Source organism: Pseudopipra pipra, chromosome 1 (genome assembly GCF_036250125.1).
Source record: "Pseudopipra pipra isolate bDixPip1 chromosome 1, bDixPip1.hap1, whole genome shotgun sequence".
In the NCBI taxonomy this organism is placed as follows: domain Eukaryota; kingdom Metazoa; phylum Chordata; class Aves; order Passeriformes; family Pipridae; genus Pseudopipra; species Pseudopipra pipra.
The window spans coordinates 3997926-4015661 of NC_087549.1; the positions used below are offsets into that span (position 1 = coordinate 3997926).

General features: G+C 39.1%; 1 protein-coding gene across 1 annotated transcript in view; it reads right to left on the reverse strand.

Annotated features, from left to right (window-relative positions):
- The window catches only part of DENND3 (DENN domain containing 3), a 31831-nt gene that overhangs the window by 11977 nt on the left and 2118 nt on the right, over positions 1-17736 (reverse strand). The window contains exons 2-11 of the mRNA XM_064643515.1: positions 14451-14715; positions 13783-13898; positions 13136-13275; positions 7780-7891; positions 6561-6680; positions 5597-5815; positions 5182-5303; positions 4544-4699; positions 2311-2407; positions 194-297 (exon numbers count right to left, since the gene is read on the reverse strand). Of these exons, the coding sequence (XP_064499585.1) occupies positions 194-297; positions 2311-2407; positions 4544-4699; positions 5182-5303; positions 5597-5815; positions 6561-6680; positions 7780-7891; positions 13136-13275; positions 13783-13898; positions 14451-14715 (1451 nt within the window). The remainder of the gene's footprint in view (positions 1-193; positions 298-2310; positions 2408-4543; positions 4700-5181; positions 5304-5596; positions 5816-6560; positions 6681-7779; positions 7892-13135; positions 13276-13782; positions 13899-14450; positions 14716-17736) is intronic.

The following is a 17736-nucleotide window of genomic DNA, read 5'->3' on the forward strand; positions in this document are numbered from 1 at the left end:
AATAGTATTAAATCTACCATGTCAACAGCCAGTGGTTCATGTCACTCTCTTACAATAATCTTAATTAAATGAGTTGTCAGTTAGACAACTATTATTTATAGATGACCTCATCTCATACCAATAGTCAAAAGGACTTCTGTCAGTGATCCCAACAGAAGACTGAAAAAAAGAATAAGGAATGAGAAAACTTTACCCGTCCTCTTCAGACTGGATGCTCAGCTCGAGTCGAGCAAAGGCGTCCATCTTCCTGTTCAGACGAGCTTTCAGGAAAGAGTGAAACATGTAGGTCTCTAAAACCTGTGAGACACAAAGGGGTTAACTGTGGATCCTTCATAAATTACTTTTTTATTAGCATGTTTTGCTCATTTTTATTACCTTTACATATGCAAAGCAGAACTTCCAATTTAGCAATCACAAACACAAAAGGACTGGAAAGCTTCAACAGAAAACTAACTCACTTTCCATTCACCTTCCAGGCTTTGGTGGTATTTGCTCAGTGGCAAACAGTAATCTCAGACTGCCCTCCAATACATGAAACCAAACACAGAAGAGAAGTACTGAGCAAAACACAGCTACGAGATTAATATATTTTCTGCCTAAACAAAGTGCTGATAATATTGTCTATAGTGTGAAAAAATAAGTTTGGGGCACTCTAAATTAACATTATGCCATCATACTGAAAAGACAAGTGAGTCATCTTTTCCCCTGGTAACCCCAAAAACTTTTTCCCTGCTCAGGTAATTATTGTGGTGTCATCCAGAAATAATTTCTAAAAGGTCAAATTGCTACTTTTAGGACACCATAAAAAAAATGCCAAGTATGACTTAAAAAGGGGGGAAAGCCACCATCTTCCACCTCTATACATTAAAACAAGGTAAAAGCTGGGATTTGTGGCAATACAACATGTATTTTATAAATGTTCAAATGCCTCTTATCAATCCATTTGCAATGTACTGTGTAAAACAGCATCTCCAAAGCATTAAGATTCCTGATTTTCAGTATTTCTCCAGTAGATGGCAGATTTTGCTGGCAATTGTATGTACAGGAGATGCCAAATTTTAGTTCTTTCTAATGTTTTTTTTGAGTTCTCTTCGTATAATTCCAGATACCACTAGTAACTACTCCATACTGTGTTATTTTCTAAGATTTACTTGAAAGCAAACCTGCCACTTTACTGTTTAATATTTAAGTCAGTCAACCACTCAAAGCTCTTAAGTATACACATCTCTTCTTAAGGATGCACATCTCAGTTTTAAATTATTTTTAAATTTCAATTCATAAAATCGCCACCATTTCATTTATAGCATTAGAAATTGCTACTGAAAATATTTTAATTACTTCTATTCATTTGAAATCCCAGTCAAAACATTTCCAATTAATTTCTCTCCTGAGGACACATTAATAGGTTCTTTTTAACTTTTCCTTTTTGTTTGTTTTTGAGAATGTTTGCTAGTGCTGGAAGCTTTATCCAACAAACATTATTTCCCATTTAGGATTCATCAGGTTGTAACCTTTAAATTGGCAGATATTCTGCCAAGTTTGGAAACTACTACTTAATTAAAATTTCCTTAAACACTGACATCCTATTTAAATGTATGTTTAGAAATTTTTAGGGTATGTTTCAAGCAGGAAACAAAAAAGGTGTTATAAACCACAAGCAGTTGATGTTAATGATCAGATCTTTTTGCCAGGAATAAAACAGTTACTCCAGAGAGCCAAAGGAGAGCAAAGAAAACCTCTGTAGTTTTCCCATGCACCCATGGAAAATAATTAAAAGCAAATATAAAACAGCAGATGCATTTCCTTACATTCCTTGTTAAACCTTTCCTTTGACCCACTGGTTTGTTAAACAAGTTACAGTATCACCAAAAAAGGGAAGAAACACTAATATTTTATTTTTTGAGAAGCTGAAGTAACAGCACCACATGTCTTTCTGTTGGTTACAGTAAGAAGCTACTTAATAAAGCACAGACTTGCTGAAAATTCATGTCTATGAATGGAATTCGGTCCAGTCTGGACAAGTGCCTGTGCTTAAAATACAGTTTAGATGTAGCTTTACTGACCATCTGCCATAGGATAATCTCACCCCTTAGGAATTATTTAATTTGCTCTGGAATTACATAGTACCTTGCTCTCCAAAACTGTGTCTACTATTTTATCTGTTTGTAGCAAATAAATTTGGTAAAGCATTCTGTGAAAGCTGGTTGTTCAACACCACTACACAGACCAGACTGTGACTATTCTATCAATATTTGGCCTTAATCCTAAAATACAGATTTATTAATAACAGAACCACAACACTGCATTTACCTTTTTGTAAAATGGCTGGTCTCTGATTGCCCTTGTTTTCAGAAATTCTTCACTGTTAAACACTCTGTGTTCATAATTTAGATGGTCTTTCACCTCCCTGGAATAAAAAAAAAAAATAAATAGATAAATCTGCTTGGAGATTTGTAAGCAAGTTGTACTTTGCAGCAGCAGCCCACTGGTACTACTGGAAATATGCTGCAGTATCATAAGACAAAACAGAAATCTCCTGCAGTATCAGAAGGAAAACTCAGCTTTAATGAACAAGTCTGAGTTACTGAATCATAGCAAAAGAATTCAAATTCTTATAAGAAGTCAGGCAGGCCACCTGCTGCCACTGCCATTTCAAATCAGCAAATTCACTTAGATTCTGTGGGATTTAGGAGACCATGAAGGAGACTCCATAAATCATGACTTAGGCTCCAATCCTGGAATTACTTTTACATACACAGTTCCTGAATCACAAACCACCCATTGGAGCACGAAAAGGACAAGTGTACCCATCACAGGTCATTTGAAAGATGTGACCTGACCTCACACTGTCCCATCACACTGCATCTGTAACAGGCACATGAAATACAGGGCTCTTCTTATTACATCTTATTAGCACTTTATCAGGCCACAGGGGCACAGGGAAAAAGATGGTTAATAAAAGTACATAGTTCTATGTAATTCCACATCATTTAGCACTGTTTGCTTTAAACATGGAACCTCCATGCACACAAAATCACTGCTGAAGACAGAACAACTGGCAGCACAATTGCATCAGAGATTTACTTTCCTTCCCTCCTGGACGCTGGCAGAATTAGAAGATAGAAGAAACAAGGCTGAAAAAGAGAACAAAGAAAGAAAGTTTGAAGGAAAGGAGGAAAAAAGCAAGAGAAGAATCAACCCCTTTGTGACACATATTATCTCTTAAGAGAGCAAAGCATCTGTTCATTTTTTGCAGCCAAATGTTTAGTGTATTAAAGAGTTCAAGTTTGTTATGAGCAAAATGCATTTCTCCTCATCTTTGTCTGGAATTATTGTTGCCAAACACTAAAATCCACCAAATCTCCCAGCAGAAACACACCAGGTTGTAAATGCATTTCAGTTTCCACATTCAGCTGTCTGTAAAGTGTGTTCTATTCCCCACATCCAGCAGCTACTGTCCTTCCAGGAGGGCCTAGCCACTTGTAGGAGCACTCCCTAAGCTGATCCAATAACACACACCTGATATTTGCTCTCAGTCAATTAACCCAGCACCTTCTGACTGAACATGTCAGGGATAATCCATGTGAGCAGTTTGGTAGCTCATGCAAAGGGCAGCACCATCTCCAGCAAGAGGAGGCAAGGAATAGCTGGGGATGGTTACTCTGCCCAGCTCTTTGCAGAACTTTGTCCCTGTAATCAGATTCTTTAGGAATACCAGGCAGGCAGTTTCATTGTCGTGGTTGAGTATGTTACTATCTATGCAAAAAGAAAGTAAGCATATGCAAACCAGCTACCTATTTTCTGCACCTTTTTGTAGCAATCACCCACCCACCCAGCACACTTTCATTCTCTCCCCAGATATAAACAAGTAACAGCAGGATTTACAACCATTACTCAGACTGATAAGATAAGGCAGCTGTGGGTATCAACATATTAATTAGATTAAGAGCAAGGAAAATTAGCATATAGAAAAAAAGAACAAAACCTAATCCACATCACTGTTACAATGTCAGTCCCAAACACGGCCAACACCCAGCATCTCTTATCATGGAATCATGGAATATCCTGAGTTGGGAGGGACCCACAAGGATCAGGTCGAACACTTTGTCCTTGAGCTTAAACAGCTCCTCTCCCTCCTCATCCATTCTCAGCCATTTGCTCAATTAGCCAAAACACATCCAGGTGTTCTGATCTCCAGATCCTGCTTTCAGCTCTTCTACCCTGTCCTGGTTTGAATTCACGTTCCTCTAACAAGAGTGGCCAAGGCTGTGTCCTTGACTGACATCCCTACTGGGCCTTCAGCTTTTCCAAGGACTGCACTTCTCTGCCTGGAATCTTCACACAAAAGGCAAGTTCAACATTAGAATAGTTTTATCTAAGATGTTCCAGCAATGTATACCTCCTTCTCATATTCCCTCACAAAACCAAAGAGCTTTGCAAAATATCTCTAAAATAAGACAAAACGAAAATATTTTGAGTAACAGGGGAAGGGTCTTAATCAGTACCATATGCTCTTATAATAAAAAATAGTATATCCACTCACCTGAAGATATTAACAATTAACTGCAGGGTGGTTTGCTGAACCTCCATGTTGAGTTTCTGCTGCCAAGCCCTTCTGCGAGTTTGGAGCTCAACAAGGTCTGTGCTGGCTCGGAGGTGGCAGAGCTCCAGATCATAATGCAGCTGGAGACTCTCCACTCTGCACGGAGGAGAAAATTATCACCTTACATCCTAACACCAACCACTGTTTTCATACCTTTTTTTAAAAAAAAAGTCATTTAGGCCCCGTGCATCTCACAGCCAGAGAAGTGCAAGATTGATTTGCAAGTGCTGACAAGCTCACAAGATCCCTGGAGCCCCATTAGTGCATGTAAATCACAGTGCACTCAGTCTCCTTTGTAAGGAAGAGTAAAGTTCAGAGAATAATCAGTATCAATAATAAAAAAAAAGAAACAAAGCATTCCAGGTGTTGAAAAAAAAAAATCTTGTGACAATTACTAACTGTAATATGCAATATGACTACTTGTATACTAATTAATTGAAATTTTCAATTTGCCCTTACAAAATACAGTGGGGTTTATATGAAGGAAATAATAATAAATAATGCAAAATAAAAACCTTAGAAAAAGCATTAGCAAAGATTTAGGCACTAAGATAAAAATATCTTCAAAATCTTGTCACCTTTTTATGAAAGTTTCCGCTGCTTGTGCTGGAACATCTGGAATCTCAAGTTCCTCTTCAGCCATTTTTGAATGGCTGATATCTCCATTATCTATATTAATTAGAATTAAATCTTCACCTTCCTTTTAACAAAAGAAAATAGAATGACTGTAAACATACTTATATTGTAAAAAATATTTACTTCTCATTTGCATACTCCTCAGACAGTTGATGATTTCATCAAGGAGTTAAACCAGAAAAGGATGGAAATTTCTTCCACAACTTGAAGATTGTATGGATAAATAACTACTTCCAAGAAAAATAATGTCATTAAATTAATAGATTTTAATCTCAGCACATAAATGTTTAGTAACCTCATGTAAGGGGACAAATGCACTGCAAATGAACAGCAAGAGTGTAATGGTCTAAAACTTACTGTGCTGACTTCACCAAAATGATCAATATGACATCCCATAAGGAAAGATGTTGGAGCCATCACAAAATCCAGCATCTGACGAGACAGAATAGGCACAAAAGTGTGCTGCCACTGCAGAGGGTGAAGGTACAACATAAAGCATTCAGCAACGAGTGTCAGCAGAGCCCAGTCAGAAGAGAAGAAAACTATTCTCTGCTCAGTCAAAATACAGGTCATAATCTGAAAAACAAACCCAAAATGTTAAATGTTTAAAAAGGATTATCTGGAACACACAAATATTGCATCTGCTTCTGAAACTCAGCCTCACAAATTCTGATTTTTAAGAGCTACCTAAAGGCTGAGGAGGTTCTTCAGGAGAAGTGGCACCAATAACAGTGATGACCTTAAACAACCTAATTTAACTCCACAGGTGGTCTTGGAGCACGGAATTGGATCAGGAAACCTACAAAGGACACTCCAAGCCAAAATTATTGTAAGATTCTGTGAAGCACTGGAAAAAATTCTTTGCAAACAGCTTTTTGTTATTTTCCTGTCTTTCTACACCATTTACACTTTATCTGTATGAGAGTGCCAACTGTTTTCAATCCTTCCTACAGGTCCCTTTCTCACACACGAAGAAAGTACACGAAATTACACATGAAATGCATGTAATGAGAACTCAAAATAAAACCTGTCAATCAGCTTGGGCATTTACATTTTAAAATATATTCTTAAGAAATTTAGCACCTGTTTCTAAACCACAGGGGAAAAGAGTGCAATATGCCTTAATCCAATCTGGTCTATAAATAACAAAACTTCTTAATAATAAGTATATTTTACTGTGCTGTATCTCAGAACTAAGACTATTATGAATTCCTGGGTTTATAAAGTTTTTTTGGTAAATAAACATCTTGATTTCTTCCTAAACCACAAGTTACCAGTACTGTCAATCTCTAAAACATTTTAAAGCATCAGTTGGTTTTACCTGCAGCACCTGCTCTGCCTTGAAACAAAGCAATGGAAGATGAAGATCCAAGTCAATAATTGGACTGTCCGGATCCTCTCGTGAAGGAATTATTATCTGAAGTGGTTTCATATTAAATACCTGTAATAACACAAGGTTTCCATTTACTCCTTAAAGAAAATGTTCCCACAGAACATTTAATTTGGGATTTTAGTTCCAACTACAAAATGTTAACGTTAATTGAGAGCAAGAAGACAGGCATTTGCATACCACGGAAAAGTGAAATAAAAAGAGGGAAATATTAAAAAACATAATAACTGGTTTGAAAGATTAATATGGACTTGTCTCCTCTCTTTCTCAAGGGGTGTTTGGTCAGTAAACAAAATCTTTTAACAGAATTAAACTTGCTTTGTTGTAAAGCATAACAAAATAATTGAATTTACATTTGTAGATACAACTGGGAATCCAAAACAGAAAATAGAAAAAGCATGAACAAAATAAGTGAGTTTAGGTGGCCACACTAAGGAAATAAAACAAGCCAAAAGGAATGAGCTCTGCCAGTGTTTCAAATTCTCCAGCTCAGACCTCTGGGGGTCAGATCCTGCATGTGCTGCATATTTCAGCACTTGCCAGCTGGTTTAGCCCATCACGCAGGCAATTGTCCAACTATGCTATTTTTTCCTTCACTCCCAACCCCTCATCCCAGGGTCAGGGAAAGCAGATGAGGAGAAGTTCATGGCCAAAGCACTGCTTCCCCACTGCAGCAGATAAAACAGTGTGTGCTGATATCACTGACTTCTGGCTTGACTTGCAAAGGGTCAGAAAGAAGAAAATACAGCCAGCCCTGAATACAAATGCTGATGTGAGTTTCCCCTCTCAGCAGCCAACCCAGGACACTTCATCCACCACACACTGTTCTGCTGTTCCCAGACCTACCCAGGCATCATCTCAGACCACAAAGAGTTGGCATGAGCCAAATCCTCCCTAGAGGAATAATGCAAAGTAAAGAACATGAGTGGTATGCCAGTGCTCAAGCCTGACCCTGGCCACACTGTTGTTTTCTGACCTAATAATGCACAGCTTGATTTTTAAAGCACAGGTATTAACATCAGTTTCACATCAACAGGTACAATCTCTGACCTGACACTCAAGAATGTTGCCCAGTTTATAGAAAACAGCGCCTTGGTATTTTATAAGACATAATGTTGAAGTGATTATGAAATTCAGGGTGAGTAGTTACCAAGTGGAGTGGTCCTGGTGGCGGGCTGGGGATTAAAAACAGCTTTGCTGCAAATTCTTTTATGTGCTCCTCAACATCTAAATCCTTGAAAGGTCGTAGATGCACCAGTAAGCTGTAATTAAATTATAAGAAATTACTTATCAATAGTAACATGCAAACACAAAAAAGCCTTTTTGCTGATAATCTAGAAAAACAATACTAGGAGCAATGAAGCTATTATTCCAACTAATTAGTTTCTAATTTATTAGATACTTGAGCAGCTCCATTTAATTTTAATGATGCTGCTGTGTCAGAAGCAGTTTTTTGGTTTTTTTTTTTTTTTACTTCCATGCACAAAATACTGCTGCATCTAAAGGAAGTGTCTTACAGAGGTTGCTTGAGGAACCAAACACCCACAGCTGCAACACAGTGCCTTGGTGTTTCTTCATCCCCAAGCATCAGACACCAGCTCTGGGATGGAAAACAGCACCAGAGGAAAAGAGGTTGTGGATATGGGCTTGACTGCAGAGGAATGTGAAGCAAGAGCCATACTTAGCTGCAGGCCTAGGCCTGGATGAACCCTGCTCTTTGCTGTCATTCCTGCTCACACAAAGAAGAACATTTGTGCAAACCTGCCAAATGTTTCTGTTTCAGAACTGTATTACCCTAAAAAAGGTCATTTTTATATTATCAAGGTTTATATTATGCACCAAATCAATTCAGGAGCATCTAAACATACAAACTATTAAGACTGCAAACTTAAGTCCAACAGCATTTCTGAAATGTAACAACTAACAAGTAGGATATTTGTAGTCAGAGAGGGCATTTCATTCAATATAAATTTCAGGGATATGTTAGCAGCAAAAAACCCAAATCTTTACAAAATGGGAAACCTAGGCCTGCAAACCTATACATACAGAAACTAGGAACTGAATATGGTTATCTTCTCCCTTGAGGTTTTACTTCAGTTTGCAGTTTTACTGGTTTCCTGCAGAATACTTGCTCTTCAGGAAGAAAGTGGTCTAGAAAGTAACGGAATAGGTCAAAAGATATATGTGAACCCAGGACACCATATCAGTGTATAGCATTTGGATTCCAGAAGAAAGATATTCTGTCATATATTACTGCACTTCTAAATGAGATATTGAAATTCACTATATTCCTATTTGGAAAAAGCCCTGGGCTAAGTACTAAGCTGTTATATATATCCCCAAAAAGCCCATCAGCTGTTCACGGGTGCAGAGGGAGCAGAGAAGCGGAATTTAAGAATTATCAAAGAAAAACAGACACTAGATTCATCAATTTAAACAAATACTCTGTCACACTTGGTAATGCCTTAGGTGTGACCTAAGAGAATAGGTAGACCTGTTTTGGCTTTTTTCTTTTGAGACAAAAATCTGGTATCAAGAGATCCAGTAAATGTCACAACAGAATTAATGTGACTGAAAAAGCAGCAGATGCACAGAGAGGGCAGTCAGAGCTCCCTAATCAGGACACGGGGCCCATTAATGCAACTTAACAGCAGCTGACAGCCCTGCACTGCAAACTTCTGCTGAAATAAATGAAGTCATCTCTGAAACACTCAAGTGGAGAGCTAAGGAGTTTATGAACCTGTCATTACTGCTATTAACTGTCCACAGACAGGTGTTTCAGGAAGCAAGAACAGCTCAGAATAGGCCCCCTCTGCTGCCTCAATGCTGAGAGCTATTTGCACACTCCCACCTTTTCTGAAGGCAAGGACTAATACACAGGTTGGAAGATTTACTGTTTGAATGGAGCCTATTCATCCATCCAAGACAGGAGTTCATCCAGGAGATTACTGCCAGGAATATTTCACTTCTCATGCAGTGTAACAAATTGAGGTAAAACCACCTGTGCAAAGTGCCTAAACCTCTCAAGTTAAAACTGAACATTTCAAATAATGTAGAATAATCCAACAGCCACTGGGTTGTGAAATGGTCTATGTGCACATCTGCTTGCTTTGGAGACATGCAGACACACTCCATTCAAATTGTTCTGGATTTGGAAGCACTGTGTGCTAGTAAAATGGGAATTAGTTATAAAATAATTGGCACTGAATACAAAGACCTTTGGTACTATGATGATAGTTTGCAAGATCCCCTTCTAATTCAAAGCACCTACATGGATTTACAGTTTGATGTTGCCTGTGCATTTCAGTTTTTAATCTCAGTCTGATCTCAGTTTTCAGCTGTGATTTCTACCATACTTTGCCACTTGAAAAAGTTTAGGAACCTGGATTTTATCTGGGAATAATTATGACAATAGAATAACACTGATGACTGTTCTGACTGAAAACAAGTACCATCCCCTTTACAAGCAATTCTGTGCACTCAGGTCCTGAAGAAAATAATCTGTGAACAGCAGAATTCTAAAGTAAAAGGAAACCTTTTGCTGCAAAAAAAAGTCCTGAATGGAAGCAGAACCCCTTTAATTGCTACTTCAACATCAGGTCTTCAGGAGCAGCAGCATTCTTCCACTAGTTCTCACAAGGAAAGGGCTACACACTAGGTAGTTGAGGTTCACCAGCAAGTGTTTTCAAATCCCCTGACTTAGGAATGGGTAATCAGTGGAAGCATCCTGCAAAACTCCACTGCAGCATTCCAAGGATTCCAGTGTGCTCTTGGAGGTGTTATTATTTGTTTAGTACAGGAGGCACTGCTACTTGAGGACACTCAGTCAATGAAAACACTTATTAGATTTTTAACCCACTGGCCACCTGATTACAGCTAAGGAATCCCAAATTACACACAGTAACTCCCTTTCTGCTTTGCAGAGACAAAACGTCGATGCTTTGTCATGTTACAAGAAGCTGAAACATTTCCAGCTGTACAGGGCACTACACTCAAAATACATCCTAGAGTCTTTGCTATAATTGCTTATACTGCATTCAGAACATCCACACATCCCAGGAGTTGTTTCATAACACATGAAAGAACCTCAGTAGCACAACCAAAATAAGGAAAACTGGTACCTCTTCACCCCTTCCTTTCCCTCTGCCCAAGTGTACAGTGAAATATTTTTCCAAAAAAAACCCCAAAAACCAAACACTAAAAACAGAAGGGCAGACACTCTGAAACTGTCCATTAAGTAGTATCAAGAAAAATGAGATTTAGAAAAAATTCCAGAAGAAAATTTAATGGAAACTTCATCAGTTGAGTTTCCAGTAGAGTGGGAAATGGCAACACCAAATGAGCTTTGTCACTCACTCTCTCCCTTTCCTCCCAGTCACACACACATCTGACAGATGCAGAAGCAAAAGAGCTGTGCAACTATGTGACAAATTCCCCTGTTAAGAGACCAGGACAACACACAGGACTCACACAGAAGGTTATTGTCCTGTTGAACTCCCCTATAATTATTCACCTATTTACAGATCACTCAAAGCTGAGATGGCAGGGTACTGATCAGTGTGAGCTCCCCTCAGAGTCCAGCACAGGTTCAGTTAAAAGGGAAAAGCACAGATTCAGTTAAAAGGGAAAAGCCATCCATGGTAGTAACCTTGGACATTAACGCCTTAGATAGGTGCCAAACCTTACTATATGTGACCAAGGCAGAGGTGTTTAATTATAATGTTTAAAATACCCACCCAGAGGCAGGAGCTTGCCCCTCTAGAGGGTTAACTCCACCTGCTTCTTGTCTGCTCTAAACAGATACGAGGCCTAGAAACATTTTTATAATTTCTGGAATTTTCCATGCTTCTCCTGAATATTTTCCCACTTCTCCTTCAGCGGCCTCTTAAAAAACCCATTTGCCAATCGACTGCTTCTCCCAGCTCAGAGATGTCTCACTTCAGAGAGGAAATTGCTCATTTATGACTATACTACAAAAACCACTGATGAGCACTGGAACTGTAAAGCTGAATCCATACTATTTCCTACCCAATGGAAAGCTGGTGTGAGGTGAGCCCTGACACAGCTGAGCTCACAGAATAAAAGCAGGTACACAGCTGAAAGAGCTCCACATGCAGAGCAGCATTTACTTGGGAATTGAGACTATAAAAAGGTAATGAATGAGTTCCTGCAATACCAAGGGCTGATGTAATGGACTTAAATATAAAGACCGGAAAAAGTGATCTGGGTGGGAAAAGAGAAAGGAAAACAAATATTTCCTTTTTATTTCACTGAACATATCAATGTTCCATCCTGTTGGAGTCCTTTGTCCACATCAAACCCCTGCACTAATGCTTTGAAAATGAGAGAGCAGAGGTCCAAGCCCTTAAGGGCTGCCAGAGTGACTCATTCCTGATCTCACAGCTTTTCCAGAGGCAACATCCCAACTGCCCAAGAGAAAGGCACTGCTTTGTTCCTCAGGGCTCTCTGCACCAGGGAAAGCCAGTCAGTGCTCCAACAGATTCAAGCCCATAGCATGGGGAAGAAGCAGTGTGTGGAGGGGGGAAATGAGTGCTCAGGTCTCATCTTGGAGTGGAGCCAGGTTAGGGCCTAGTGATGCACCTCAGCCAGCAGCCAGGGAGCACATCCTTGCTCATCTCCTCTGGATAGATCACTGGCACAACAAACGGGAATATACAAGCTCCAACCTAAAACCCCAACATCTCTCAACTTATGTATAAGAACAAATTCCAACTCAGCATATTCTGTGAGAAAGAGAACACCTGGCTTCAAATTTGACTCTAGAAAGCTTGACTGGAATTTAGTGAAGAAAACCTCTCCAAGTTAAGACACCCAGTATCGAATGCACACAGACAAGATCCCTGGCCTCAGGAGGTTTTAATCCATAACAGATGCACATAGATCTTAACAATTTAACAATAAAGTAACCTCAAAGTAAGTGAAGTTACTAAATAACAAGATAGACCCATGTTCACTCACCTTCCAAATCATCTACACTGCAGAGTATTTGAATGTTTCTACCAGTGTATCCCAAGAATTTCTCTCCAAGTAACCACTGTATTTCCTCAACTGACTTGGGTTATTTCTTTAAAGTGTCATTAACTGTTTACTAATACAGATATTCATGTTCTTATGACATTTATTTGGTGCATTATAAAGAGCTTTTTGTGCACTGAAAGTGATTTTCACAAGTGTGTGAAAATTACAGTTAATCCTCTTCCAAAAAACAGTATCTGTGAGAAATCTGTTCCCTGCACATTAGTATTTTCTAGACTTAGCAAAAACCTCAAAGAACGTGGAGACAACATTCAAAATTTTCACTTTCTGTCTGGACAATATTCACACAGAATTTCTTCTTTTTCTCTCCCACACATCCCACACTACCTTAACATAAAACTAACCACTGCTCTAGCATTACACAGCTCTCCTGACCACATCATGCAAATTCATGCATTAAAACCTGCCCAGTCATTTCCAGCAGAAACACACAGGACAGCAAATCTTACCTAGAGAGACAATCCTTGAGGGCATTAAAATATGGATATCTGGATATAACACAAACAGCAAATGGCACAAAACAGACAGGCACCTTCCCAGTCTGTGCCGATTCCCGGTGGGCCTGCCTGTTCCAGGAGATCCAGCCATCCTGCAAGGAAACTACACCTTAATGGGTTTATGGCAATCATTAATTTATGTCTGATATTTTCTTGAGAACCTTAGAGGTAGGATACCCAATTCCCTCTAAATTTCAAAGGGATTTGGATGTCTGTCTCCCTTAAGATCTTCAGAAAAACGTCAGCCTACAAGACTGAAACATAAGTATTAAAAAGAATTTCAGCACAAAATGTATTTAGAAAGAACACAGGGTACAGTCTTCACCAAAAAAACATCCAAGGGATAAAGTCTGCTCCTAAATATCCAAATCTCCTAAATGAAATCCGTAACAAGGTTTTCCTAATGCAGTGTGTTCCAAAATAATTAAATCCACAATGGCAATGTAAAGTATGATTTGCCCTGTAGTCCTTCTAACATAAAAACATATCTGTTAACCAATTTCGTAAATTAAACCTAACATTACTCTCCAAGTGTTTTGCTTTGTTTTATTTTGTATCTTTTCATATGTTCTGACAAAAGCAGGAGTTAAATAACATACTTGCATGGGCTGGTAGTGCTGTGCAACAACACCGTATGTTCTGTTACCACAGACGTCAGTGAAGACCAGGAAATGAATGTGGTCCTCTTTTGATTCAGAAGTTACATAAAGTCCTCCTGAAATGAAAGCAGAAACCTTTTTTTTAATTGCATATTTAACTGTAGCTGCCTGAAAAGCAATTAAAGACAAATACTGCACATGGCCACTTCATTTCAAGAGAAATATCTCATTTTTAAGGGATTAAAATGCACATATACAGTCCATTTGATCTAAGGATTGTTACAGAGGCTGCAAACTGCACACTACTGAACAAGCAAAAATAGAATTATTCTGCATTTTCAGTGGCAAAATACAATAAATGGGCTTTTTCCCCTTTTTTTCTTTCCTTTCAAGATGCTAATAAGGTCTGTAATAGTGACATGCATACTAAAATTTCTGCAATTAAACCTGGAGGGAACATTCACTACTTCAGATATACCTAAATACCAAATGAAAAGTGAGGGAGTTCTCAGCCATTTGGGGGGCAAAAAAATAATCTTTAAAGTGTGTGCATGTGTGCACTTCACTCAAAGCAAGATTTCCCAATAAGGGCCAAAAAATACAGCTGGCTGTGCTATGGGTAAAACAAATCTATACATTAAAACAGTTCTCAGTGAGCCCTCATGTACCTGGGAAGCACAGCTGTGGCAGAGCAACAAGATCAATGTCCTTGGGAACTGGAACATCTTCTGTGTCAGGTGCTTTCTGCTCCCCGTTGACGCTCTTGACGTTTTCCATCTTGGGTCTCTCCTTCTTCTTCCGGAAGGACCTGCGTTTACTTTTAGTCAAGTTATTGCCACCATGAAGCACCTGAACATCATCTCTGCTGATAAATGGAGGCACAAATACAGAGAGGACTTCTGGATCAAGGCTTCTGGGTTTTCTTTGAGTGCCCTATTGAAAAAAAACCAAACAAACAACAACTAAATTGACGCTCATCCTGATAGGTTTTTTTAAAATGACTTTTAACCCTGTTTTCTCTCTACTCCTAAAACTGTGGGTTTAGAATACACTTTTTCTTCTTCCTAAATAATTAATTTTTCCTTCTAATTTTTTGCTTTACGTATGTTAATGCAAGGGGAATACTCTGAATTTTCAATAGGCAAGGAATCATTTTCATCATTCAAAATGGACCATAACAACATTATGCCTTGGGCAAAAGAAACTAACAAATATGAAATACGGTATTTCCTCCTTTGCAGTGTTGGGATATACTTAAGCTATACTTAAAATAAATACTGGCAGTAAGAGAAAACAGGCAACAAATACATGAAAATAGAGAAAAACAGCAGAACTTCCCAGATAAGTCATTGTTCAACTTTAGGAAAAGCTACATTTTCACTCAGAATAACCTACAGGAAAAAAAAGGGAAAAAAAACCCACACAGGATTTCACAAGACAACTTTTAACTTTATAAGGCAATTAAAGAAAGTGCAATTAAAAATCACAATCACTGTAACAATAAACACAATTTTAAGACACTGTAAAACATGAAGCCATGAAAACCTCTCCATGTACTGAAGACTGAGTGGAAGAGGCATCCCAAGAGCATGAACGAAATTACAGCATTTTTACAACTGGCCAGAAAACCCCCACAGCCTTGCAATGAAAAACCTGTGGAGGAAGCAACTAGAGATTTCCTTGTGCTTGGGAGCACTTTTTGTATTCTTGACCATATAGTAGAGGCAAGTAGTTGCCTTTTCAATTACCTCACTGCAATTGTAATTCTTCCTGCAAGGTCAAAACAACAAATAAAAGCTTTGCTTAGCCAACGGATATTTGGAAACAGGAAAGGCGAGTCCCACTGTGGCTAAAAAGCTGTTTCATTTTCAGCTTTTTGCTAACAGCTCCAAAATCAGAGGAGATGAAGCCTACGTGCTGCTTTTACCTTCAGACATGATGCAAGATGCTCCTTGAGAACCACTGCTGGCCTCATTCATCATTTCCCTAATTTTTAAAATAGCTACAACATACAAAGCTGTATTGCTTCACTGAAGCCAGTCTTCCACTGTCCAAGTCTCAGCTCATAGATCTTAACAGATGAGTCCTCCAATAGCTTTTTTCACATTTGAGCAGCATAGGAAAAATGAGAAGGAATACTTCATGATATATTAGTTATTGTACCTTAAGCTCCATAAACTCCACCGTAGTTATAATAGAATACTCAAAAGAAACTACTTGACTAAAAAAAAGGAGTGAAAAAATACTCTTTAATGAACACATAGAGCGTGAACTAGAAATAAATTGGAGTGAATAAGATAAAAGTTCAGATAAGTATCCACTGGGATATTCAGAAGTTAGCAATGACCTTTAAAAGCACGTCACAAATTGGGGTACTGAGATCCACATCCTCCCATGCTAAAAACTTGAGGTGTCATTTTCCTTAGTTGGTCTGGAAACACAGATAAATCCAACATGATCACTCTCAAACTAACATGCAGCTAAATATTTCAGGAGGAAATTCAGAATTAAGGCTCACCCCCGAGGCTGTTATGCAAGAAAAGCACAGACCCACTCAAACAGGAGCAATCTCAGCTTGGCAGATTTGCCCCGCCGAGGTTTTCACACAGAGCTGCTTTGACAGGGCAATCCCTGACTGACACTGAAGGCATCTTTGTGCTCCAAAGTGCTGGATGACAGCCAGCAACTTAATGGCCTTAGTGTAACAGCTCCTGAAATGGCAGGTCCTTGATGTCTTGAACTACAACAGAGGCATTAAACACCATTTTTTTCTCACAGAACAGCACTGTCAGCACAGTCTCTGACCCAGTGACTCAGTCACCAGCACTCAAGCCAGCTCATATTAATGTCTCGGCCAAAGTCACATTTCCTTACTCCCTCACTTCAGGGATAGTGAATGGGCAGCAACAGAACAATATCCACTTGTTTTTGCTATTCTTTGTCTCTGCTTCTACTGTTACTTCTTCATTTTGAAATGTTTCTCTTCTGTTGCTCTCTACTATCAAATCTCCTTGCATCACACACCCCATAAACACTAATGCCTTCTCCTTCCCGCGAGTCTGCACAATCCCACAAGTCAAGGATTTTATTCCATCGCCATTTACTGGCTGTGTTCCTATAACAATGGTGCCGTAAAGGACATGGACATGAGACAGACTTTTACAGTGACTGCAGTATTTAGACACAAACAAGAAGGAGTGTGTTGAAATCACAGATCAGAGCATGACCTCATCTTTTTGGTGTTTCCTCGATCTCATTCTCCTCTTCCCATGACTTAAGAAGTTGATTTCACTTTGAATGTCATGAAAGAACCAGCTTCTTTAAGGAATAATTGCGTAGGGAAAAGTCTGAAGACTTATAAAAATTAGGTTAGACTTGACAATTAGGTTGCAGTGACAGAAAAAGAGGAAATGGCTTTAAACTGACAGAGGGCAGGTTTAGATTAGATATTAGGAAGAAATTCTTCCCTGAGAGGGTGGTGAGGGGCCCTGGAACAGGTTGCCCTGAGAAGTTGTGGATGCCCCAATCCCAGAAGTGTTCAGGGCCACCTCAGATGGGGCTTTGAGCAACCTGGTCTAGTGGAAGGTGGAAGTAGAAAGGGTTGGAACAAGCTGATCCTTAAGGTCACTTCCAATCCAAACCACTCTAGGAGGACCTCTGGAGATTCTAGTGGAACTCTTTGCTCAAAGCAATGATAATGTTGAAGTCAGATCAGGTTGCTTTGGGTCTCATATAGTGAAGTTTCAGAAGTCTCTCAGGAAGGAGATTACTCCCCTCTCATGCCCCAGCCCTCACGTAGCTCAGTTTATGCTGGTGTCACTCCTGCTTGTCAGCAGTTCTCTAATATCTACTCTAAACCTGCCCTCTGCCAGTTTGAAACCATCCCCCCTTGTCAAAAGTCCCTCTCCAGCTTTCTTGTAGCCTCTCCATGTACTGAAAGGCTGTAATGAAGTC